This window comes from Pongo pygmaeus, chromosome 10 (assembly GCF_028885625.2).
Source record: "Pongo pygmaeus isolate AG05252 chromosome 10, NHGRI_mPonPyg2-v2.0_pri, whole genome shotgun sequence".
Lineage (NCBI taxonomy): Eukaryota > Metazoa > Chordata > Mammalia > Primates > Hominidae > Pongo > Pongo pygmaeus.
The window spans coordinates 54898923-54923162 of NC_072383.2; the positions used below are offsets into that span (position 1 = coordinate 54898923).

At 55.4% G+C, this 24240-nt stretch overlaps 2 protein-coding genes across 5 annotated transcripts; one reads left to right on the forward strand and one right to left on the reverse strand.

Moving 5' to 3' along the window:
- Positions 1-1144: 1144 nt before the first annotated feature.
- NAB2 (NGFI-A binding protein 2) lies at positions 1145-7671 on the forward strand. 3 transcript variants are annotated; one of them, XM_054443247.2, is made up of 7 exons: positions 1163-1527; positions 3335-4208; positions 4658-4791; positions 5123-5174; positions 5269-5401; positions 5608-5799; positions 6808-7671. In XM_054443247.2, exons 1-7 carry the CDS (start codon positions 1445-1447, stop codon positions 6915-6917), a joined length of 1578 nt encoding a protein of 525 aa, XP_054299222.1. In that variant the 5' UTR covers positions 1163-1444; the 3' UTR covers positions 6918-7671. The 3 variants fall into 3 exon arrangements, with proteins under 3 accessions (XP_054299223.1, XP_054299222.1, XP_063503113.1); XM_054443248.2 differs by lacking the exon at positions 5608-5799 and having other exon boundaries at positions 1145-1527; XM_063647043.1 differs by having other exon boundaries at positions 1169-1527; positions 5608-7671.
- On the reverse strand, positions 7628-23518 carry STAT6 (signal transducer and activator of transcription 6). 2 transcript variants are annotated; one of them, XM_054443246.2, is made up of 22 exons: positions 23212-23518; positions 20242-20378; positions 19684-19822; positions 19310-19393; positions 18772-18910; positions 18607-18659; positions 18270-18418; positions 17541-17672; positions 17224-17412; positions 16799-16886; positions 16537-16659; positions 14911-15003; positions 14372-14578; positions 12199-12293; positions 11970-12106; positions 11497-11643; positions 11216-11279; positions 10993-11103; positions 10706-10798; positions 9271-9336; positions 9053-9181; positions 7628-8964 (listed from the first exon to the last, which is right to left on the reverse strand). In XM_054443246.2, exons 2-22 carry the CDS (start codon positions 20355-20357, stop codon positions 8775-8777), a joined length of 2544 nt encoding a protein of 847 aa, XP_054299221.1. In that variant the 5' UTR covers positions 20358-20378; positions 23212-23518; the 3' UTR covers positions 7628-8774. The 2 variants fall into 2 exon arrangements, with proteins under 2 accessions (XP_054299221.1, XP_063503112.1); XM_063647042.1 differs by having other exon boundaries at positions 22025-23465.
- Between the last annotated feature and the right edge of the window lie 722 nt (positions 23519-24240).

Sequence of the window (24240 nt, forward strand, 5' to 3'; positions counted from 1 at the left end):
CTCTGTCCGCCCCCCTCCACTTTCCCTGGGGCTTAGAGCCTTTGGGCCAGGCCCTTAAAGCCCCCGCCTCCCCCAACAGCCCTCCCAGCCGTGGGCGGGAGTGCAATGCGAACCAGATGGGGCTAGGAGAAACCAAAGGGGGAGACGGTGGTGGGTTGCAGAGGGGGGGCTAAGCTCCTTCAAGGCGCTCCTCCTTCCAGCTCCGCCGCAGGAAGTCACGTCGTAGGCTCCCGACCTCTTACTCATCTTCCACTAGACTCTCGGGCGAGGTCCCTAATAGACGGCCCCAGGACGGGTATCGTCTTTGTCACAGCCTTGCCACACAAAATTCCCAAGCAGGGCCTCATCCTCAGCAAACAGAGGACAAGTGGAGGAATCCCTGCCTGACCTACGCGCTGACAAAAGCCGACGCGTTTAATCAACACGCGCACCTAAGTGGTGGCGTGCAGCATAACCCTCCCATTCCTGTTTCCCAAACTTTCCAGGCTAGCATGGAGGCCTGGGTTTCTGAGAGCGACCCCCTCAGATTATTCCATTGGGGGCTGAGGAGGGGCGCGGGGATATCTAGGAGATCCCTGCAGAGCCCCACGCTCTCAGGCCCGCCTTAAGTGCACACTATATGGGAGTCAGATGCACACACAGGAGAAGCCGCACAGCCCAGCCTTCGCTAACTTTTCCCGGCTCACTCCTAACATTCACACGTCCAGTACCACAAGGCCTGAGTGTGGGCAACGGGCGTCCCCGTAGTTGTTTAGGCGCGTGTGCACGTCCGTGCGCTTCTGTGTCTTTGTGTACTTGTTCGTGGTTGTGAAACTCCTCTCTCAGCTCGGAGGGGTGGGGGAGAAAAGGAATGTCGCCGGCGGGGCGCTCACGTGGGTACGTGGGCGCCAAGAGGGCCGGCTGTGCATCCGGCGTGGGCGGCACAGAGCGACCTCGCCCCGCCCGCTGGGTCCCCAAGCCCGCCCTCCCCAGCCGGGCCTCGGTCACCTCGGTCCCCAATTCGGCGCCCCGGCACTGAATCTCCGCCCCCGCCTCCTGCTCCACACCCCCTCCCCCCAGTCTCCGCCTCTCCCAGTCTCTAAGCCGCGGCGTCTCCGCGGCCGAGAGGCCCCAGCGCCCGCCCCCCGGCCCCCGCCCCCACCCCCGCCCCCGGCTCTGCCCACGCCCTCCGCCCGCCAGCCCGGCAGCCAGCGCAGCTCCGGGCCTCGCTCCCCGTGCGTCCTGCGGGGGCGGAGGCGCGGAGAGGCGGCAAGCGCACCCGGGGAGGGTGGGGGGGGCAGAGGCACAGACAGAGGCGCGGAGGCTCGGAGAGAGAAGACGTGGAGGGAGGGACAGAGCCTGGACAGCGGTGGACACGGCATCGTGCGCGGGGAAGAGGGCAGCACGCAGCAGGCGCCGAGCGCCGGGCACCGAGAAGGGCAGCCCGGGTGGTCTCCGGCCGTCCATGCACAGAGCGCCTTCCCCCACAGCCGAGCAGCCGCCGGGCGGAGGGGACAGCGCCCGCCGGACCCTGCAGCCCAGACTCAAGTTAGTGGGCAAAGGGAGGCAGCGGGGAGTGGAGATGGGTGGAGCTGGACTTGGGAATGGGGTCCAGAGGGCGGAGGTCGAGGGGAGGACGTGGGGAAGCAGGACGGGGGTGGGGGGTGGAGACTGATGGAAAAGGGGGTGCGTCTTCGAATTAGGGGGCCTTGGGAGCCGGCAAGCATCTGATAAAGCTGGATATGAAAGAGTAGTACCTAAATCTCCATTCCTGGTTTACTCTGTGGGCTCCATCTGGCCTAAGAGCCCCCTGCAAAGAATGTGGGAGCCTCCAAGCACCAGGGGATGCCCTGGAGCTCGAGCTGGCATCAGTGCGGAAGGTGGGGGGACGCTCAGTTGCCTCAGTCCCTCGTTGGCACGGAGCGCGCGGGCCCCCGGGGTCCTGGAGAAGGCGGTGCCTTTGAGTTAAAGGAGCATCAGCGGGGGAAAGAGGGGGTGACGAAGGAGGAAGGGAGGCCTTAGGCGTTCCTTCCCATATCTGTCCCTTTATTCACAGAGCGGGGAGGGGAGTTTCAGTGTGCAGCCCCTTCATCAAGAGGCCTTGAGCCGCTCCCCCACTCCACTTGAAGATGCGGGTGGAAAATAAGGGAGAGGAGAGTAGGCGGGAGCCCCTGGGCGGTTTTCGCCTACAGACGCTACCACTGTGGGAGTGTGTGTGGGCGGGACGGCCCCGGAGCAGAACAATTGCGCCCCTCCCCCTGCCACGGCCCCTGAGCTGAAGGAAAAGGCTGACCGGGGAAGTGGGGAGTGTCACTGCTAGGAGAGGGGCCACTGAGAAGCACTGGGCAGCCTTGGAAGGGTGGAGAGGTCCTGGGGGGAGAGAGGAAGCGTGCTTTAAGAACGCTTAACCAGGCCGAGCGCGGTGGCTCACGTCTGTAATCCCAGCACTTTGGGAGGCCGAGGCAGGTGGATCACAAGGTCAGGAATTCGAGACCAGCCTGACCAACATGGTGAAACCCCGTCTCTACCAAAAATACAAAAATTAGCCGGGCGTGGTGGCGGACATCTGTAATCTCAGTTACTCAGGAGGCTGAGGCAGGAGAATCGCTTGAACCCGGGAGGCGGAGGTTGCAGTGACAGCGCCACTGCACTCCAGCCTGGGTGACAGAGCAAGACTCCGTCTCAAAAAAAAAAAAATAATAATAATAAATAAATAAATAAATAAATAAATAAATAAATGCTTAACCCCTGGGAAAAGCTGAGCGGAGAAGAGCAAGGCACCACCTGGCCCACTGAGTGGGAAAGCCAGGGAGGGTGCCACACCCTCCCTCTTAGCCACCTGGGGCTGTGGCCCCTTCACAGGGAATGAAGCTGGCCAGCAGCGTCCACTGTGGGGGAGACAGGGCTCCTACATTCACTTTAGTATGGGTGACTTCACTTCAGTGTTGAGACTGCTGAGTGTTTAGAGTGGAAGGTGAGGATTGTGTTTTGGGGGAGAGGGAGGTCCAGCCATCCCACGTCGGTGCTGGTCAGCCTCAGCGCTCAAGTTCTTCTTGCCCCAGACCAAAAAGATAAAAGCTAAAGATAAGGTGGTAAGACGCTTCGACTCCTACAGACACAGGCCACTGACTTTTGGGGCTTCGGGCCAGTCTAGGACGGCACTGGCTTGTCCATGCCTCTGAGCAGTGCCTGATTCTCAGAGTCTGTACTCAGACCTGGGCACTGGGCAGGATAGCATCCAAATGAGGGAGGAGAAGAAAAGCAGGCAGGAAAGAGGGAACAATTGTTAATGTGGGTTGGTACCCAGTAGGGGGACTTGCACCGACTGCCTCTCTCTTGTGCCCCTCCTTCTCAGGCCCAGTGCCCGAGCCATGGCACTGCCTCGGACGCTGGGGGAGCTGCAGCTGTACCGGGTCCTGCAGCGCGCCAACCTCCTTTCCTACTATGAGACCTTCATCCAGCAGGGAGGGGACGACGTGCAGCAGCTGTGTGAGGCGGGTGAGGAGGAGTTTCTGGAGATCATGGCACTTGTGGGCATGGCCACCAAGCCCCTCCATGTCCGGCGCCTGCAGAAGGCACTGAGAGAGTGGGCCACCAATCCAGGGCTCTTCAGTCAACCAGTGCCTGCTGTTCCCGTCTCCAGCATCCCGCTCTTCAAGATCTCTGAGACTGCGGGTACCCGGAAAGGGAGCATGAGCAATGGGCATGGCAGCCCAGGGGAAAAGGCAGGCAGTGCCCGCAGTTTTAGCCCCAAGAGCCCCCTTGAACTTGGAGAGAAGCTATCACCACTGCCTGGGGGACCTGGGGCAGGGGACCCCCGGATCTGGCCAGGCCGGAGCACTCCAGAGTCGGACGTTGGGGCAGGAGGAGAAGAGGAGGCTGGCTCGCCCCCCTTCTCCCCCCCTGCAGGGGGAGGAGTCCCTGAGGGGACTGGGGCTGGGGGGCTGGCAGCAGGTGGGACTGGGGGTGGTCCAGACCGACTGGAGCCAGAGATGGTACGCATGGTGGTGGAAAGTGTGGAGAGGATCTTCCGGAGCTTCCCGAGGGGGGATGCTGGGGAGGTCACATCCCTGCTAAAGCTGAATAAGAAGCTGGCACGGAGCGTTGGGCACATCTTTGAGATGGATGATAATGACAGCCAGAAGGAAGAGGAGATCCGCAAATACAGCATCATCTATGGCCGTTTCGACTCTAAGCGGCGGGAGGGCAAGCAGCTCAGCCTGCACGAGGTGAGAACCCCCAGGCCTCCTAGGATTGCCCTTGACTCTCAGGTCTCCAGCCGCTTACCTCTGCGAGTTTATACAGTCTCCAACTATCTTTCATTACCTCTTGACCAGGACCCCAGGCCCTGACTCCCTCCCCGACAGGCCCCTACCCCAGCGGCCGCAGTGCTTCCATCCTCAGCTGAGGGGGAAGCAGAGATACAGGCAGCACCGAGCTGTTCAGCTCCTTGTCACTCAGGATCCCACAGGAGTGGAGGAGGCCCCGGGCATTCCTAGGAAGCTGTGGGTGCTGACCTCTGCCTTCCCTCCTCAGAAAGCTCCCATGTAGTGTCAAAACCAAAGCAAGCGTCTGATGGATGGGCCTCATTTGTCCAATGGTGAAGGGGTGTGAGGAGGTCTGGTGAGGCAGCGGGGAAGTTCGAATTCTGACTCTCCTTGCTGCCCTCCCTCCACAGCTCACCATCAACGAGGCTGCTGCCCAGTTCTGCATGAGGGACAACACGCTCTTATTACGGAGAGTGGAGCTCTTCTCTTTGTCCCGCCAAGTAGCCCGAGAGAGCACCTACTTGTCCTCCTTGAAGGGCTCCAGGTGAGACCCCTTCCCCAGGTCCTTCCTGGACTGGAATCCTGCTGTGGAGTTAGATCATGTCCTAACCTTCAGCTCAGGCAGCTCTAGGCCTGCTTCCCGCCCACCTGGATGTCCTGCTTTTGGCCAAGTCAGCTTGTCTCAGGTCTGGTCTCTCCTCCCATCCATGTCGGGTCCCCCCAACCCCCAGCAACAATAGTGCTTGAACTGGAGACTCTCGGCCAGCTTCTTGGCAAAGGTTTTAAATAACACATGCCTCAGGCCGGGTTCTGTGCTCTGCCCGTCGAGTGGCCCTCATCAGCCTCACCCACTTTATTCTTACCCATCTTTTCAGGCTTCACCCTGAAGAACTGGGAGGCCCTCCACTGAAGAAGCTGAAACAAGAGGTATGTTTTCCGGGGTGCATATAGGGACATTGGGCAGCCTTCCCCGATCCCCTCCCTTGCCAGGTCTTCATTTCCCCATTTTGGGCATCCACAGGTTGGAGAACAGAGTCATCCTGAAATCCAGCAGCCTCCCCCAGGCCCTGAGTCCTATGTACCCCCATACCGCCCCAGCCTGGAGGAGGACAGCGCCAGCCTGTCTGGGGAGAGTCTGGATGGACATTTGCAGGGTGAGTGTGCCTCAGAACACTTTTCACTGAGGGTCGGGGAGTAGGGGAGGGGGTTGGGGGAGGAGTGAGCCAGGGGGCAGTGCCTGGAACAGGGTTGGGAGACCTGGCTGGAGGCGGGGCAGAAGGGCCTGTGGGCTGGCTGTGTGGTTGAGGGTGGGGGTTCCATTGGCTGCAGCCCCTTACCTGACCAGTGCCCATGCCCACAGCTGTGGGGTCATGTCCAAGGCTGACGCCGCCCCCTGCTGACCTGCCTCTGGCATTGCCAGCCCATGGGCTATGGAGCCGTCACATCCTGCAGCAGACACTGATGGACGAGGGGCTGCGGCTCGCCCGCCTCGTCTCCCACGACCGCGTGGGCCGCCTCAGCCCCTGTGTGCCTGCGAAGCCACCTCTCGCAGGTGAGGCAGCCAGCAGTGCTGTCCCCAAGCACCCCGGCCACCCAGGCCCCACACAGCAATTCCGGTGTCCTGGGGCCGGGTGGGAGGAAGGGGGATATAGTCGTCAGAGAGGGCAGTAGGATGGCTGGGCTCCAGCCAGCCAGGCCTTGGGGTGCAGAGAGGCAGACCCTGCCGGGCTGCTCCCACCATGGAAAGTCTGGTCCTAGTGTAGATCTGTGAAAGGGGAACTGGGGAACAGGGGACAGAGAAAAGAGGATGAAGGAGCAGGAAGGAGGAGCATCAATAAGGGAAGCTCAGATGGCACTTCCACCAACCCAGGAGTGGGGAGCAGGCTAGGAGTTGTGGGGATGGGGATGGGGATGCCCAGCTTGGAAGCAGAGGAGCCCAAAGCAGTGATGCTTTGTGTGTGGAAGGGGGAAGAGGGAGTGGGCCGGCAGAGGGCCGGGCAGCCGCTGGGCTGAGAGTGACGCAGCAGACAAAGCCACCAACCCTGGCTTGGTATTTTTAAACTGTGCGTGGGTGGGAAGTGGGGGCGGGGACTGGAAGGGGGGCTCTTCTTGAGGGAGGAGCTCGGAGGCTGGCTTCCTGTGCTCCCCCTGATTTGGCTACCAAAAAACTTGGGGGACCATGGTAGAGTGGCCTGGGAGGGGCCTGGGAGGGGGGCAGGGATGAGTGGGGGTGGCAGAGCTTGGGAAGGGGGGAGGGGAGAGGTCAGAGCCAAACCACCCCCGCAGCTCCTGACAGAACCAGAAATTCCAGCGCAACCGAGGAGGCGGGAGAGAAAGAGAGAGAGACAGAGACAGAGCTACACACAGCTAGGGAGGGGAGGGGGCTCACACACACAGGAATGGAACCCCCCATACACATACAGTGGGCAGGAGGCAGTAATTCAATAAACCTAAACTGAGCCCATCTTCACAGCTTTCTTTGCCCCTGCTTCTGTTCCCAGCCACCTCTGTGTGCAGCCAGTCACCCTGCAGTCTCCTAACTGCCCCCTTTTCCCTGCAGAGTTCGAGGAAGGGCTGCTGGACAGATGTCCTGCCCCAGGACCCCATCCCGCGCTGGTGGAGGGTCGCAGGAGCAGTGTGAAAGTGGAGGCTGAGGCCAGTCGGCAGTGAGGAGTGGACTGGTGTCTTTAGACCCAGGACCTCAGACTTCTGGCTCACACAGACCCCCACGCTCTCCATCCCCAGAATCTAGTCACAACCCTGGATCCTTCCTCTGCCCTTCTCCTGCCTCCCCACCTGCTCCATGGGCATAAGACTGTGGGGCTTCAAGCAATAACAAGCAGAGGCCTGGAGAGAGGACACAAGGAGGGTGCGTGGTGCCCTCACCCCTGCCCAGAGCGAGGGGGCAAGGACTCTGCCTCCAGGGCATCTGGGGTTTTCCCCTCCCTCACACAACACACTCCCATTCTCTTTAGGTTTGCACCAGTGGTGTGAGCAGTTGGACTCAGTTTGGACAAGGGGGAAAGGGGGACTTCCTTGGGAAGGTCCAGCTAAAAGTGGCAACATTTGCCCCCAGAATTGGGGGCCTGGGAACACTGGACCTGCTCCTTCTCCCCTCTCCTTCCCTGTTTTTGTGCTTCTGGTTTGTTTCTTTAATTTAACAAGTGCTGCAGTTTGCCCTCCGATTCCCATCTATCCCCCAAGTCCTTTGCAATTTCTTCCCTCCTGCCCTACATAGGGGCGGTGGGTGTGGGATCCCTTCACTGGCCCCCTCGGGAGGCCTGGGTTGGACTCAGGGTCTCCTCCAGCTGGGGGCTGGACCGCAGCACCTATCTGAGCAGTTAGAGCGTCTTTCTTTTCAGATTGTGTACAGTAGATTATTTATTTTGTTATTTTGGAATAAAATTTATTTTATGGCTTAGGATCTATGACCCCTGCCTCGAGAGGGAGAAAGGGTGGCAAGGGATGGGGGAGTGAAGGGAAGCTGGCAGTGGATAGGGCAACAGAAAAGATGCAGCAGGCAGGGCCCTCTCATACACTGGAGGGCCACATGGCCAGGCCTGGACCCAGACTCTCACCCTGGCTCCCAGGCAGCATTGGAGGTGTGGAGCCATACATAGATGTCACAGCCACTTGGACGCACTTGGGCACAGTCAGACTCCAAATTCAGAGTATTTGGGGGTTAGCATATGTCAGAGAGGCCAGCACACTTGCTGCTGTCTTCTGTGCAATGTCTCACACTCCCAAATTTGTGTTGTCACATAGGCAAAAGCAGATAGACACATGTTCTATGTGGTCATGCAACTAACGTGCCAGCTATACATTAACATATCCTAGGTACATACACGTTCACACAGCTATACACAAAGAAACTCAGCCCTTGTACTTTTGCATAGTCTCATACACGTATCAGAAGCCTCCACCTGGCTAACAGGAATTTGGGGCTTTGGGAGATTTTTTAATCAGGGCAAAACTTGTATTAGTAACCACATGTCCAGACCCCTCCTGTGCTCCCACCCAGGGTCCCTTGAGCTGCTTCCCATTCCCCCAGGGCTGAGACCCAATATCCTCTATCCCTGGCCTCTAGTGTAAATGTGTCTGTCTGTTCCTGCCTATCCGTCCTAGGCCCTGGGTCAGAATGGGCAGAGAAACCTTCCATGCCCTAACCTGTGCTCTTACCCAGCCCCCCTCCTGCTCAGCCCCATCACCCTCAGAGAGCTCTGTTTGTGTGTGTGCGTGCGTGTGCGCGCTGCAGGTGCAGGCATGTTGGGGCGTGTCTCAGAGCCTGAACTTCCCTTCCAGTCAGTGCTGGAAGGAGGTGGGCAGGGGAATGATAGGAAGGAAGGAGTGGATTGGCTCCACCCACTGTGCATTCTCCTGGTAGTCTTTTCCTCCTGACCCAGGAGTAGGTGGGGATAGGAGGGCACCCTCCCCATCTGCTGCTTGGCAGGGCATGAGCAAGTGTCCAGAGCAGGTCTGTGGGGGTAGTAGAAGAGCTGTCTCTCTGGGTTTTCCCTCCAGCTGGGATCACCAACTGGGGTTGGCCCTTAGGTCCATGTGGGACATTGAGATCCCAGATTGCCCATAGTGGGAGGGCTGCAGGAGGGGCTGGGCCCCCAAGGACCCTCCCCCTGACTCCCCTTGCCCCTCCAGGAGAAGCTTAGTGAGGTCCTGTTCAGTGGGAGGCAGCAGAGGAGGGAATATGTCTTCACCAATCCTGCAAGGAGATGGGAGAAGCAGTGGAGTAGGCATGGCGCCCACTCCCCTAGATGCCACCCAGCCTCCACTCCCAAGCTGCCACTCACCAAGTGCCCTGAGGAAACGCTGTCACTGGCTGGCTCAGGCAGCTGTCTTCCACCATGGTCACATCTGAGCAGAGCAGGGGGTCAGGGCTGGACACAGCATGCTCCTGAGGCTGGCACGGCAGCAGGCCCCTGCCAGGAACCAGCAACGGAAATAAGGAGAGCAGGGCAAGGCCAGGAAAGAAGAGGTGCATGGGGTCAGGAGGGGCTTTGTCACTCACTGGGGGTGAGGCTGGTCAAAGGGCAGGCTCATCTGGCCCAGGCTGGGGGGCATCTGCAGGTGAGGCCTGGAAGTAGGGAGAGCACAGTTAGAGGAAAGCAGGGTAGGCAAAGGCAGAGTGGTGCAAAGTCAGGACCACTGAGAGGAAACAAGCTCCAGCTCCTTATCCTGACTTAGTCGTGGCCTTGGGCAAACTATTTCTATGCTCTGAGCTCAGTCTTCTCATCTGTAAAATGTGCATGTTAGGGGGGTGGATTAGCCAATTTCTAATGTTTCTTTGGACTCGAACTTTGGTAGTTCTTAAGTCCCCAAGTCCTCACTCCTGCCTCACCTTCTGGGAAGGGAGATGTTGTGTCTTGACTAAGAGTTAATAAGCACCTGAGTGTCACACTTCGGGAAGAAAAATGTCTAGGCCATTTCAAGGCCAAAACAGATGAGTAAACAAAAATCAACACAGCAGAGAAGTGACAGTGGCTCTCAGGAGCAGGATAGAAAATAACAACAGTCATGCACCACATAACGACATTTCTGTCAACTACAGACGACAGTGGTCCCATAAGTTTATAATCAAGGCCAGGCAGAGTGACTCACGCCTGTAATCCTAACGCTTTGGGAGGCCGAGGTGGGAGGATCACTTGAGCCCAGAAGTTTGAGACCAGCTTGGGTAGTAAGTGAGACCTTGTCTGCAGAAAAATCTTAAAAAAGAATTAGCCGAGTGTCGTGGTGCACTACAGCGGGAGGATTGCTCAAGCCCAAGAGGCGGAGGTTGCAGGGAGCTAAGATCGCACCACTGCACTCCAGTGAGTGAGACCCTGTCTCAAAAAAAAAAAAATTATAATCAAGCTGAAAATTCATATCACACAAATATTTACCATTATGTTACTATTTCCTTATACTATTCAGAACAGTATCATGCTGCTCGGGTTTAAAGCTAGGATCAATAGGCCACACAATATAGCCTCAGTGTATAGTAGCCTATACCATCTAGGTTTGTGTAATTATACTCTATGATATTTGCATAATTATGAAACTGCCTAAGGACAGAAAATGCTCCTTCATTAAGTGATCCACGACTGGACTTACACAGCTTTTGCTATAAGCCATGCACTATGCTCAGCTTTATAAGTGTTATGAACTCATTTAATCTCCACAATAATGCAGTGAGGTAGGTTATTATTATTAGCATTATTATCCCCCATCGTGCAGATAAGGCACCAAAGGCTAAGTAATTTGCCCCAAACCAGTAAGTGGTGGAGCTAGAATTCAAACCTAGGCAGTCCGGATCTTAACTACTACTCCCTCATTAGAGTGGACAGAAGAGAAGAAGAAAGGCTGTTAGCATTTGCTGCTGCTTTCTCACAGAAGATCCTCTTCTAACAATTCAAATGCCCACCCCCTTAGAGTGGGATGGTATCCCCATGAGGTTTTTCACTTACTCCTGGAAGGCTGACAACACGTTGACTGATTCTTCTGGGGAGAGGCCTTGATACGGGGGGATGGAGTGAGAGTGTGGTGGGTACACCTGGGGCCTGGGGAAAGAAAACAGACCCCCTGATGCCAGCCCTTCTCCTGGACACCACCACACTCTGCTTTTGAACAGGTGTCCCTTTCACGGAAAGGAAAATTCCCTGTTCAGCCCCCAATGCCAGCTCTCCCAGCTGCCCATGCTAAGATTAGCCCATCTGCACAGACCACTCCCATTCCTGTCTTTCCAGCTCCTTACACCATATCTGGGCCAAGCTGCATGCTCATGGAGGAATCAGGGGCCATTCCAAGGTCATAAGAAGGCACCATGGTAGGCATCTGGAGCTCTGGGGTAGGAAGTGGTTGGTCCCTGGAGGAGGGAAGGAGGTACATGTGACTGACCAAGGGTTGATGCCACCCCTCCTTCCTGCAGGTAAGCACTAGGCCCCTGACCTACCCACTGTCCACACCACCACACTCACCTTTCCACGGTCATCTTGATGGTAGCTGGGACATAACCCCTGCCATCCTTACCCATCTGTTCAGCTGTTGTGAGAAGGAAAAGAGAGCCATGGAGTGCTCTGGGGCTAGGGAGGCAGGGAGGTGGAAAAGGTGGGCATGGATGATGGGGAAGTAAGAGAAGCGCAGCTATGTAATAGGGAGTAACATCAGGATGACACACACGGGCAGGGAGAGGAGGGCAGCGGGGAGCAGGGAGGAAGTGGGTGACAGGAAGGAATCAGAGTTGCCAGTTCCAGCTCACGCTTGTAGTGGCTCCGGAAAGCCTCATCCTTGGGCTTCTTGGGATAGAGGTTTTTGAGCTGAGCAAGATCCCGGATTCGGTCCCCCAGTGAGCGAATGGACAGGTCTTTGGCAGAGAATGGCTGGATGTTCTCTATCTGTGGAGAGCCTATGGTAGGAATGAGACCCTGAGATCCCTCTGTCCGGACTTTCTTCCCCTTCCCCAACCCCCACCATAAGACCTGTTCTCACTCTACCAAGGCAAGGGAGAGAGGACCTAGGGTGGGGCTCCTGAGGGAGAGAGACCCACTAGTCTCCATTTCCACAGAGCTCACAGTGAGAAGGTGAACATTTAGACCACAGAAGGAAGAAGAGAAGCTGGAAGAACTTCCTGAAGATCAGGATCGGCATAAGGAAGGTCAGGACATTTCATTCCCAGAAGAAACCCCAGAGGGCACAGGCACAGAGGCAGAGGACTGGCTGGGGTGGCCTCACCGTCCTGGCCCCGGATGACATGGGCAATGGTGATGCCCCCAATCTCTGAGTCGCTGAAGCGGAGGAGAAAGGTTCCGTCGGGCTCATTGAGAAGAAGGCTAGTAACGTACTGTTTGCTGATGAAGCCAATGATCAGCCTGGCCGGGATGAAGGAGAGGATGGGGCATGGGCAGTGAGTATGGAGGTGACTGGAGTATGGCTGCTCAGACTACCCAGGGCGGGGACTCACCGGTCAGACCAGTAGCTCCGGAGACAGCGTTTGGTGAGGTCCAGGACACCATCAAACCACTGCCAAAAGGTGAAGCCACGGCCCAGCAGGATCTCCTGGGGGGAGAGGGGGAATGGTGTGAGCCGAGGGAGGGCCAGAGCTGGAGCCTGTTTAGGGCAGGCACTGAGCTGTGAGTGCCCTCACAACAGAATCACAGGGCTGAGGGTCAGACCGAACCTGAGACTCCATCAATGACAACGACCAATCCTAATGCTTACACATGCCAGCCACTATTTCAAGCCTTTCGATATATTTATTTGCTCTTTACCAGGCTATGGAGGTAGGGACTATAATAATTCCATCTTACAGATGAAGAAATGGAAGTCCAAAAACGTCGAATGACTTGCCCAGGTCTACATAGCTGGTAAGAGGCAGAGCTAGGATTTAAACCCAGGCATTCTGGCGCTGGAGCCCCTCTTAACTACTATGCTACACCCTCTCCCTAAGGAGGTGTGGCAGAGGTGAAGCCCAAAGGAAGGTAACCTGCTGGGTGTAACTGTCTTGCTCCCTTTTGCTAACACACCCTCTGGTCACATGAGCATTTCTTTCTTCTCTTTAAAGATTCTGTCTCACACTAAAAAAAAAAAAAAAAAAAAAAGAAAAAAAACCAAAACATAAAATAACATAATATAACATAAAATAAAAGAGCAAGAGTCAGAAATATGTGGTTCTCTCCTAGCCATGGCACTCACCTGCTTTGGGACCTTGAACAAACTACATAACTCTCTAAGCATCAGACTCTTTGTCTGTAAAATGGGGATAATAATAGTATCTACCTCAAAGGGATGTTGGGAGGATTAAGTGAGATGACATACATAAGGTGTTAAGCACAGCGCCTGGCATATAAGCTGTCAACACGTGGTAGCTGGTATTACTGCACATGTCCCTGTGGGATTTTGTTCAGTTTTTGCAATAGGAATTCTTTTTCTTTCTTTCTTTTTTTTTTTTTTAGACACAATCTCATTCTGTTGGCAGGCTGGAGTGCAATGGCACAATCTTGGCTCACTGCAACCTCCGCCTCCCAGGTTCAAGTGATTCTCCTGCCTCAGCCTCCCGAGTAGCTGGGACTACAGGCACACACCACCGTGCCCAGGTAATTTTTGTATTTTTAGTAGAGACAGGGTTTCACCATGTTGGCCAGGATGGTCTCGATCTCTTGACCTTGTGATCTGCCTGCATCAGCCTCCCAAAGTGCTGGGATCACAGGTGTGAGCCACCACACCCAGCCTTGTTTTTTGATACAGAGTCTTGCCCAGGCTGGAGTGCAATGGTGTGATCTTCCCTGCAGCCTCCACCTCCTGGGTTCACCTCCTGCCTCAGCCTCCCGAGTAGCTGGGATTACAGACGCAAACAACTACTCCCGGCTAATTTTTTATGTTTTTAGTAGAGACGGGGTTTTGCCACGTTGGCCAGGATGGTCTCGAACTCCTGACCTCAGGTGATCCACCCGTCCCGGCTTCCCAAAGTGCTGGGATTACAGGCATGAACCACCATGCCTGGCTCCCTTTTTTTTTTTTTTTTTTTTTTGAGACAGAGTCTTGCTCTGTCACCCAGGCTTGAGCACAGTGGTATGATCTCAGCTCACTGCAACCTCCACCTCCTGGGTTCAAGCGATTCTCCTGCGTCAGCCTCCCATGTAGCTGGGATTACAGGCATGTGCCACCGCAACTGGCTAATTTTTGTATTTTTAGTAGAGATGGAGTTTCACCATGTTGGCCAGGCTGGTCTTGAACTCCTGACCTCAGGTGATCCGCCCACCCCAGCATGTCAAAGACTGGGATTACAGGCATGAGCCGCTGTGCCCGGCCAGGAACTATTTTTCCAACAGATCAAAGTCACTTTGAATCAGAGCTCTGTTTACACACAACCTGGGTGAGTCATGCAAGTCACTGGTAAAGAGGAAGGACAGATGGCCCCCAGACCAAAACCTCAGGGATGTCAGAGAATGCATCTCCAGAGCCAACCCCCAGGCCTGGGGTTTTTCCTCCCTGGTCCATGACAGGCCTTCCTAAAGGACCTGAGGGGGCACTGTGGAGAATCCAGTGGAAGGTCCCTGCGTGGAGGCTGAGCAGGCCCTGAGTGCCCGAGGGATGAAGAGCTTGGGGGTGGGAGGTCCAAAGGGCAGGAGAATGACCTTGTTGAACTGCGACCAGGACACAGAACGGTGCTGGAAGGCCTCCATGCTGAGGCTGTTGTCATTGAAGATCTTCTGGGCCAGGAAGAGGAAGTGCTCTGGGAGCAGCCCCCGGTTGGTCCCCACCTCAGCCATGAACTTCAGGTTCAGAGTTTCACACATCTTTTCCCAGGGCACCCGCTCAGCCACCACAAAGGGCACGCGGTCCTGGGGCGAAGGGGGAAGAAGAGAGCACTGCAGGCTACCGCCTTGTTCTTCCTTGGGCCAGCCTTCATCCCTCCCACCTGCCTGTGGCCTACCCCTCCACAGCACCTGATATCGCTCACGAACATGCTGCTTTTTCTAGGTTACAGTGCTGTGGCCTGATAGTTGTTAAGACTGGGGTGAAAAGAGGTCAGAAGTATGAAAGCAGGCCCATGAGAAGGTGTTAAGGTCACACCCATTTAAACATGCCTGCCACCCCATCAACAGGCCTGCACCACTGCTCATGTTAGAACCCACCCTGCCCCTGTTCCCTCCAACTCCAGGACTTTGCTCACCATCTCAGAGAAGGCATTGTCCCACAGGATGGTGGCTTTGGCATTGTTGTCTTGGTTGCCATGGACGATGACCACCAGGGGCAGAGACAGGGCCTGAAGAGGGTGAGGACAGGGGTTTCTTTTCTTTCTTTCCCTTTTTTTTTTTTTTTTTTTTTTTTTTTAAGATAGTATCTCACTCTGTTGCCCAGGCTGGAGTGCAGTAGTGCAATCTCAGCTCACTGCAGCCTCAGCCTTCAGGGCTCAAGTGATCCTTCCACCTCAGCCTTCTGAATAGCTGGAACTACAGATGTGTACCACCTAATCCAGCTAATTTTTATTTATTTATTTATTTATTTTTGAGACAGAGTCTCACTCTGTCACTCAGGCTGGAGTGCAGTGGCACGATCTTGGCTCACTGCAAGCCCTGCCTCCCAGGTTCACACCATTCTCCTGCCTCAGCCTCCTGAGTAGCTGGGACTCAGGCGCCCGCCACCACACCTGGCTAATTTTTTGTATTTTTAGTAGATACGAGGTTTCACCATGTTAGCCGGGATGGTCTCGATCTCCTGACCTCATGATCCGCCCTCCTTGGCCTCCCAAAGTGCTGGGATTATAGGCGTGAGCCACCGTGCCCGGCCAATTTTTTATTTTTTGTAGAGATTGGATCTCCCTATCTAGCCCAGGCTGGTCTTAAACTTGCAGGCTCAAGCGATCCTCCTGCCTTGGCCTCCCAAAGTGCTGAGTTGTTTTTTTTGTTTGTTTGTTTTTGAGACAGAGTCTTGCTCTGTCACCCAGGCTGAAGTGCAGTGGCGCAATCTTGGCTCACTGCAACCTCCGCCTCCTGGGTTCAAGCGATTCTCCTGCCTCAGCCTCCCGAGCAGCTGGGACTACAGGCCTGCACCACCACGCCCAGCTAATTTTTGTATTTTTAGTGGAGACGGGGTTTCACCATATTGGCCAGGCTGGTCTTGAACTCCTGATCTCGTGATCTACCCACCTTGGCCTCCCAAAGTGCTGGGATTACAGGCGTGAGCCACCACGCCCAGCCGGACAGGGGTTTCTTAGTGAAGCAAGAAGTTTCCTCAGGGGGCTGGCTCTGAGCACTCAGAGAAGTTATTGGACTCACACATCATAATCAAAAAGCTCATGCCATGTTATTAAATGCTTTCTGAAGCTCAATCAGGGCCTCACTGTAGAGAAGTGGTTATGAGTCATTGCTATGGAGCCAGACCTCCAGGTTTCAAATACCAGCTCCAACACTTAGCTGTGTGACTGGGACAAACTACTTAAACTCTCTGTCTCAATGTCCTTATCTATAAAATGAGGCTGATAATACTGCCTACCTCATAATGTTATTGTGAAAACCAAATGTGTGTGTGCTGGCATGCATGTGCATATGTATCATTTAATAGAGTGCCCTGGTCTATAGGAAGTGCTTCCGAAGTGTTTGCTGCTATCCACTACCATTCCCTGCACTGTGCACTCCATGCTCTTGCTCATCCCCACTCACCCGGGCCCCAGTGTGCATGAATCCCAGACACATGGGGTATGGGGCAGTCACAAGAGGTGAGGGTCCAGGGCCCCTGTGTGTGGCATTGGAGGAGGACTCGGGGTCCCAGATTGGGGCAGGGCTGGGCCACGGTTCACCTGGAGCTGGATGGGGAGTTTGCCGGGGCCAAGTGTGAAGCTGGCAGAGAAGAGCACAGCACACTTCTCCTCTGTGACAGACTCAGTGCCCTTCCGCTCACACCGCTTGATCTTCTTGAGAAGCTGTGGGTGGGGTGAGGGAGAGCAAGGGCAAGGTCATGAGGACAGAGACCGCTCTTCCTGGGCTTCCCAACATCCTCTCCAAGGAGAGTCCCATAGTCTCCTAGTGGTGCCCCCCTCACTGTACCCCAAAGCCCCTCACCAGGTTCTTGAACAGGGCAGAGCAGCAGTTACCAGGAATGCTGTTCTCCAAGGGCACAGTGTTGTTGATGATTTCTCCAGTGCTTTCTCTGCCAAGGGAGGTCAGAGTGTGAACGAGCTCATCTCACTGTGGCCAGGTGTGGCGAGTGCATGGGTGAGTGTAGACTACCCACTGTCACCAGCCCTAAATCTCCACGTCTCTGTTTGGGTTCTTAAGGGAGGAGTCCCCATCTTGGCCAAATCATGATGCCCCCACCCCATTCCAGCCCTAAATGGGTCCCTCCCTTTCCTCTGCCTTGACCATTCAGGGTCCCCACATCCCATGGCCCTCCCTCCCCATCCCTTGCTCTTTTCAGTGCCAGCCCTCCAGGCTGCCTCCATCACCCTAACAGCCCTTCTCCAACCCCAGGTCCAATCCAAGCTTACGCTCCAGCCCCAGGACGCTGAGGCACACTCAGCTCCCTCGCCTGCTTCTCTGTCACCATGTCAGCCCTGACCAGCGGAGGCTTGGCTGGGGCCCCCAGGAACCTCAAGCCCAACAGGAATCGAACTCCAGCCTGGAACTTGGTCTGAGTCTTCAGTACCTGGGGGGGCTGCTTCTCCACCAGGAAGCAACTGGGAGTGAGGAGGACACAAGGGGAGTTGGGGGCTAGGTCCCTGCTGGTGCCCTCTCCACAGCTCTAGCCCCCTTCTTTTCTTCCCGAGGTCTGTTCTAGGCCAGACTGGGAGCTCCCGGGGAATACCTGGTGACGAGGGTTCGCAGGACTTCATCCAGCCGGCCAATCAGCAATGCCCGGGTCTTGGGCTCAAGCTCCCCACCAGCCGCCCCTACCTCCTGCTGTAGCTGGGAATAAATGTCCACCAGGCTCTCACACCTGGGGCCAGGACAGTGGTCAGGGAGCACAGGATTAAGGCTGCTTGCTCCGGCCCAGACCCCCTTCCCCTATACCCAGGGAGAAAGGCTATCATGTGTGGAGAAGTGGGGTGGGTAGTGGGTGTGGCTGCAAGGCACCTGGGCTGAAGGGGGTTCTGTGATCTGTTGGCCTAGGGTCTGGGTGGGAGGTTCATTCTCAGTGCCTACACCCCCTGTGGAAACCCAGCTGCCTCTCCCCCAACAGCTCTTGCACCCAGGACAGCTGCCAGCACTTACAGTGCTTTGTGGCAAATTGGAAAGTGTTCCCACCCAATAAACCAAATGGAAAAGCCTTTCTATTCCTCTAGGCATGGGGCTTGAGGAGAGAAGCCTGGGTTAGATGAGTCCCCGCTTGTGCCCCTCCACTGGGCCCACTTGTACAGGATGCAACCTGAACGACAGTGTGCACAGCCCCGCTGGAACTGGCTTTCATGCATCTTGGTCCACTCCAAGGCCCTCCCGCCTGGCTTCTTCTCTCTCTCACCTGTAGGGCCTCCAGCAGGGTCAGCTGCCCACCCCCAGCTTGCCACCCCCCCTTCCCCATCAGCCCTAGCCCAACCTTTCCTGGAGTGGGGCCAGGCTCTCCTCAAAGGGTGCGCCATTCCCTGCCAGCTGCTGCTGCCGTTTCCAAATCTGGATCCTCTTCAGCACTAGGGCTTTGGCTGCCTCTAGCTCTCCAGTGGTCTCCTGCAGTAGCATGGCCAGGGCCTATGGGCAGAGAGGGGCCTGAGCCAGGGCCTCACGCTGCCTCCACACCCAGCTCCTGGGATACGGCTCTTTTTCTTACTCCTCTGGCATTCCCTTACCCTACTTCAGCCTGTGTCTTTCTGAGGTCTAGCTTCCATCCCTCCAGCTGCACTTTGACCAAGGTCTCCACCTCTCAGCCCATTACTCACCTCACTTGGCCCAGTCCCATTAGCAGGAGTTTCTATCAAGCTGTGCAGAGACACTGAGGGTTGGGGGCAGAAATCAAGGGTGCAGACAGATTAGAGGTTCAGTTAAGGTTGAGATCCAAGAGGGAACCACTCCTACACACTCCCCAGAACTGCCCTGGCCCCCACCTTGGCCAGCCTCAGCCCCCTTCTGCAGGGCTTCTCGGAGAAGGTGGATCTCCCCTACTCGGTGCTGCAGCCTCCGCAGGGCTGTCTTAAACTTGAGTTCTTCCTGCTTCCAGTGGAAAGGCATTGGCAAGTGGCGGAACTACACAGGAAGGACAGATGCCAAGAGGTGAAACACTCTGCTCATCCCTCTATACCTGGCCTCCACTCTCTGCTCTGCAGATAGCGTTTTCTTGCTCCCCTCTCTCTTTTGGCAGTTCTTCCTGACCTTTTGGAATATCGTGGAGATAAGACCTTGCTCCTAGCAGAATCAGCTCCTTATCCCTTGCTCTGTTCTCCCCAGCCTCTTAGCCTCAGTCCCTCATAGAAAGATTCCCTGAGCTTGACTTGGGGTTCACTCTGACCCTAGGAACCTCCTTTGGTCATTCCTGGGCCTAGAACACTGAGCCTTTACTGAGGTTCATATTCTTTCTAGTTTGTCATGGCTCAGGCCAAAGTCTCAGGGAATTGAGTTGGGGTGGGAGGTGGAATATCACAATACCTGTTCCATAACAACTTTTTTCTCTCCTTGAAGTATTTGTCTGAAAGTGGCCACCAGCTTCAGGGGGTCCCTCTGATATATGCTCTACAGAAATGAGGGTGGTAAACAGTGAGCTTGGCTCTTACCCATGTCCTTCAATCCCTCCAATCCCCAGGCCCCCATTCACGCATATACTATAAGGAAGCACAACTGTAGACTCCAGAAGTTTTTGTGCATTTGCATGCTTTTAAAATCTAATTTGCCTGCTAGCTAGCAGTTAACCACAGGAACACCAATTTGCTTCCAGCATCCAACCAATTTTCTTCCAGGGCCCAATGCTCAACCCAGTTCAACCTCAGCCCCACCCAGCCTTGTCCCCTCCCCTCCTGCCCCACCTCAAGGGTGCTGATGTGTTGCAAGATGGTGCTCCCCTCCCCCTGCTCTCCCGCCGAGGCCTGAAGGCGCTGGACAGTGTCTGAAAGTAGGGCACTAGCCAAGTTGCAGCAGAAGGCGTCGGAGCCAACCAGGAACTCCCTGCAGGAAGATCAGAATGAGGCTACCTCAGGCCAGGGCTTCCTCAGCTCTCCTGACCCTTTACCCCACAGCCAAAAGCTCAGCAGTTCCTTTCTCGCTCCTTATTCTCCATCTAGGCCCTCTGTAGCTTTCACCCGTGCTCCTTGTTCCCCAGTCTTCTAGCTGTTATGAGAAGTGCCTTTGTCCCAGCCCAAACCCCCCTCCTCTTCGGCTCAGCCTCCTAAGAGATGGGGTCTCCATCTGTCAACATTCATAGCCTGGTCTTGATGGGGCACAAACTCCCTGCTAAATCTAGGTCACTACACATGGAATAACAGGTCTAAAGTTCTGAATCCATGGGTGAGGGGAGAAAAATCTAAGGAGAAGGAAGATGAGTCAGGGAAGACTTGGGGAACCAGCAGGGAGCAGCCAGGACTCACCAGGGCTGGCTCTCCAGCCAGTCACCCAGAAGATGCCGCAGGTGTTGGGGAAAGTCGACATAGAGCCGCTGCACTTTTTCTGGGGGCATCTTGGAGACCAGACCCCACAGAGACATGATCTGGGACTTGGAGGTTGCCTGGGGGAGAAAAATAAGGCCACTGTGAGGGGTGCCCAAGAAACTTGGCCTATCTCCTGGGGCAGCCAGGGACATCCCATAGATAGCCCTCCTAGGGACCGTCCCCACCACCACTCACGGCCAGACCACCTTAAACCAGGGGCATCCTGAGTCAATGCCTGAGATGGGGGTAACTCCTTCAGTGATAGACACAGGGGTGGGAAGAGCTGAGCTGTAGCCAGAGGGATGGGGAGGCAAAGGGAGACAGGGCAGTAGAGAGAGAGCTGTCTTAGAGATGGCAGAGGATTTGGTTGCAGCTCTAGACCTGGCTCTGGTTCTGTGGGCAAAGAGCCTTCCCTTTGTGGGCTTCAATCTTCTCATCTATAAAATATGAGTGTTAGATGAGTGGAAAACTTTCCAAACTTTTTAAAGCGGTAGGCAATGTCAGCTTTTAATCTGTGGAATCTCAATTACATAAAAGGTACGAAACCGAAGATGCCCTGTTGAAAGCAAGCATGGAAAGCCTGAAACTTGACTGCTTCTACTTCCCTCTCCCCACCTCCTGATGCCAAAGGCATCCCTAGAAAAACCTCTCAAAATTCTAGGACTCCATGAGATAATTTGAAAACCACAAGGCTTGGCCGGGCGCAGTGGCTCATGCCTGTAATCTCAGCACTTTGGGAGAACGAGGCGGGCAAATCACGAGGTCAGGAGATCAAGACCATCCTGGCTAACACAGTGAAACCCCATCTCTACTAAAAATACAAAAACAAAATTAGCAGGGCGTGGTGGCGAGCACCTGTAGTCCCAGCTACTGGGGAGGCTGAGGTGACAGAATGGCGTGAACCTGGGGGGCGGAGCTTGCAGTGAGCCGAGATCGAGCCACTGCACTCCAGCCTGGGCAACAGAGAGAGACTCTGTCTCAAAATAAATAAATAAATAAATAAATGAAATAAAATAAAAATGAAAACCACAAGGCTAGATGATGAAGAGGATGGGAGAGTAATAACAGCTACTATTTGTTAAGCACTTACTATGTATGAGGCATTACACTCAGCGTATTATCTCCTTCAGGCCTCACGACACTTTTTAAAATATATAATATCCCATTTTACAGATGAAGAAACTGAGGCTTAAGGAGTTTCTCTACCCTGCCCAAGGCCACTCAGTAAGTGAGTTTGGAAAGCAGGCTTTGATTCTGAGTGGGGATTAAGCATCGCACTGTGTTGTTACGATCCCTTCCAGGGGCAAATCTGAACATCCTAAGAAGTGGGGGAAGGTGGGAGGAGACTTGAAGGAGGAGAGATGGAAAAGGAAAGTAGAGAGAACTAAGGAAGAGGATGGGAGAGACTGGAAAAAAGGCGGGTTTAGTAAGCCAGGAGGAAAGAGCCTAGAAGAGAGAGGAAGCTGGAGGGCTAGAAGGCAAAGAGGAGAGACGAAAAGAGGTAGAAAGGAGAGGAGGGGACAGGGAAGTAGAAGAGGGGGTTGCATCCCCATTTCCAGGTTCAGGGGGGACTGGGTAACCAGTGGTTTCCCAGGGGCCTCTCAGTTCACGTTTCTCATAATATCCCTCTGCCAGAGATGAGGGAGAGGATGGGATGACAACTCCCCAGGTCTCCCCAAACCCAGTAACCCCAAGTCCTCCTGTTGCACGTTCAGCCTCTCACCTCTCCCAGGACTCTCAAAGGGATGGAAAATGGAGAGGTTCCTTCTCTGGACGTTCCTGCTCCAAGACCTTCATGCCCCTCTTTCCTCCAGTTCCCACTTACCCCAGCTCCTTTCCCCTCAAGGCAGAATCCTTACCCCTCCTGCTCAGGTTCCTCCAATAGGCCTTTCTCTAGCCCAAGAGAGAAAGGCCCTCTGGAGTGGGTGGGCACTGCTTTCCTCTGCATCCCCTTGCAGAGTGACTAGCCTCCTGGCATGGCCCTGGCTAGAAATATCCAACCCCTCTTCTTCCCCAGACATCAGGAGGACACATTTCTCCCCACCCCAACCCATAAGAAGGCTGGGTCGATTGGCTTGACCAGGACAGGGGCACCTTTTGTCTTCAGCCCCATGAAGGGGAAGGGAGGGAGGAGCCACGGAGTGAGGGGCGGAGCCAGTGTTCCCTCCCAAACCCAGAAGGGAAGCTCAAGGTCTGGGATCCTCGTCCTCCCGCTTGGTGGCCTAAACTCGCTTATCTCAACCCCTACCTCCCCGAGTCCTCTGACTGTGGGACCACAGGATCGAAAGTTAAAACAGCTTCTCTGAGTTGCCCAATGTGTGGATGTGGCGGTGGGGGCGGGCGGGGAGGTGGAGCCAGTTCAGCACGAGGAGGGTTAACTCGGCGCCGCCGCTGGGAAATCTCAGCGTCTACAGCAGCCAAGCGTGGAGCAGTTTTGAGGGGGAAATTCCCCCTCCTCTGGGCCACCATGAGGTCTACATCTGGGGCTCGCTCATCCCCCAGCCACACCCTTGAACAGGAACCTTAGCGGAGGGCAGGATAGGGGTTTAACAAGGATCCACTGCCCTCTGGCATCAACCTTCCAGGGAGGGGCGGCCACTTCCCCCGACCCAGGGCAGAGGGGCACTCCTTCACCTCCTTTCCCTGACTTTCCATGGCCCTGGGGGTGCAGGGGTGAGGCTGTGAAAACGTGACCCATGGGGGAGGGGAGTAGTGAGGCCTGGACCCTCCCAGATTCCTCCAGAAGTTCGAGACTGCCAAAACCCAGTGCCACCAGCCACCAACACTAGCTGAAACCATCTCTTGGAGACCATCCACCCAGCCAGGGGAGGATCCCGAAAGCTCCCCCCACGAATCCACCCCCATGCACTCATAGAGGCCCCCGCACCCACCTCGGAGGCAACCCCTCACCTTGGCAACCCCTCTGTTGTCTTCTCCCTTTCTCAGCGGGCACTTCCAGGCCCCATAGGTCTGTAGCTCTGTCCAGCGAGTTCAAGGCTGGCCCTGCTAGCACCTCCCCCCTTCCACCACCACCACCAAAAATAAAAATAAGATAAAACACACACATACATATACACACACACACACACACACACACACTCTCCTCTCCCGTCCTCCCTCTTCAGTGTAAGCAGTGGCTGCCCCAGCCCGCTGTTTCCGGCTTCTCCTTCTACCCAGGTCCCTCCCTGGAGCTCTGACGACACAGAGAAGAGAAAGTGGGCTGGAGGAGGAAGAGGAAGAAAGTGGGGTGAATATGTGTGCCTCCTGTGCCGAGTGGGGGAACACGTGGGGGATCAGGACTGGGGTCCAGGCCTTGGAGCCAGGCTTGGGGGCAGGCTGACCCCCACTTACTCCGGCCCCCTCAAAAGCATCAGCTTTTCTCCAGAAAGTCACCCAATATCAAACAGAGATATGCCACCCCTAACTGCCTGGCTCCCAAACTCAAACTCTGCCAAGGGCTGGGGTTTGGGCCCACAAGGGACTGGGCTCCCCAGGGCCTCAGGAAAAGTAAATCCCTCTGGACTCTGCACTCCCTCCAGTGGAGGACCCTGAAAAGCAGTGGGGGAGCTCGACGCCAGCCAACTCCTAGGTCCCCCTCCCTTCCGGCAGGGAACGCCTTAGAGGTCGGTCTCGTGACCACTGACGGGAGGGAGTGGGGGAGGGGAACCCTCCGCTCAGAATTCTGGAAGACTCCAGGAGTCCCTTGGACTGAAGATGGTCTTTGCCCTCTCCTCATAGGGCACCCCTCCTGAGACTGTGGTGGGAACCAGCACAAGCCGGAGCTGCTGCCTGCAGATTCACAAGGGACAAGTTTGAATACGAATCTGCTGTGTTCCTATCTGCCAAGTTCCTATCTGTTTCTGGGGTAAACACTGAGACACGCCAAGAAACAAACACACACATGCACAACTTCCCTGACCACAAGACTACACACACACA

Bases quoted from the DNA above. Each gene is read 5' to 3' on its own strand.
- STAT6 (XM_054443246.2), bottom strand. From the start codon at position 20,357: ATGTCTCTGTGGGGTCTGGTCTCCAAGATGCCCCCAGAAAAAGTGCAG. The intron at 17,413-17,540 runs GTATTCCCCGGG...CCTCACTCCCAG, and splicing joins CTGCGAACCCTCGTCACCAG to TTGCTTCCTGGTGGAGAAGC. The intron at 9,337-10,705 runs GTAAGTGAAAAA...CCCTACTTCCAG, and splicing joins GTGTTGTCAGCCTTCCAGGA to GCCTCACCTGCAGATGCCCC.
- NAB2 (XM_063647043.1), top strand. From the start codon at position 1,445: ATGCACAGAGCGCCTTCCCCCACAGCCGAGCAGCCGCCGGGCGGAGGG. The intron at 1,528-3,334 runs GTTAGTGGGCAA...CCTCCTTCTCAG, and splicing joins ACCCTGCAGCCCAGACTCAA to GCCCAGTGCCCGAGCCATGG. The intron at 4,792-5,122 runs GTGAGACCCCTT...CCATCTTTTCAG, and splicing joins TCCTCCTTGAAGGGCTCCAG to GCTTCACCCTGAAGAACTGG.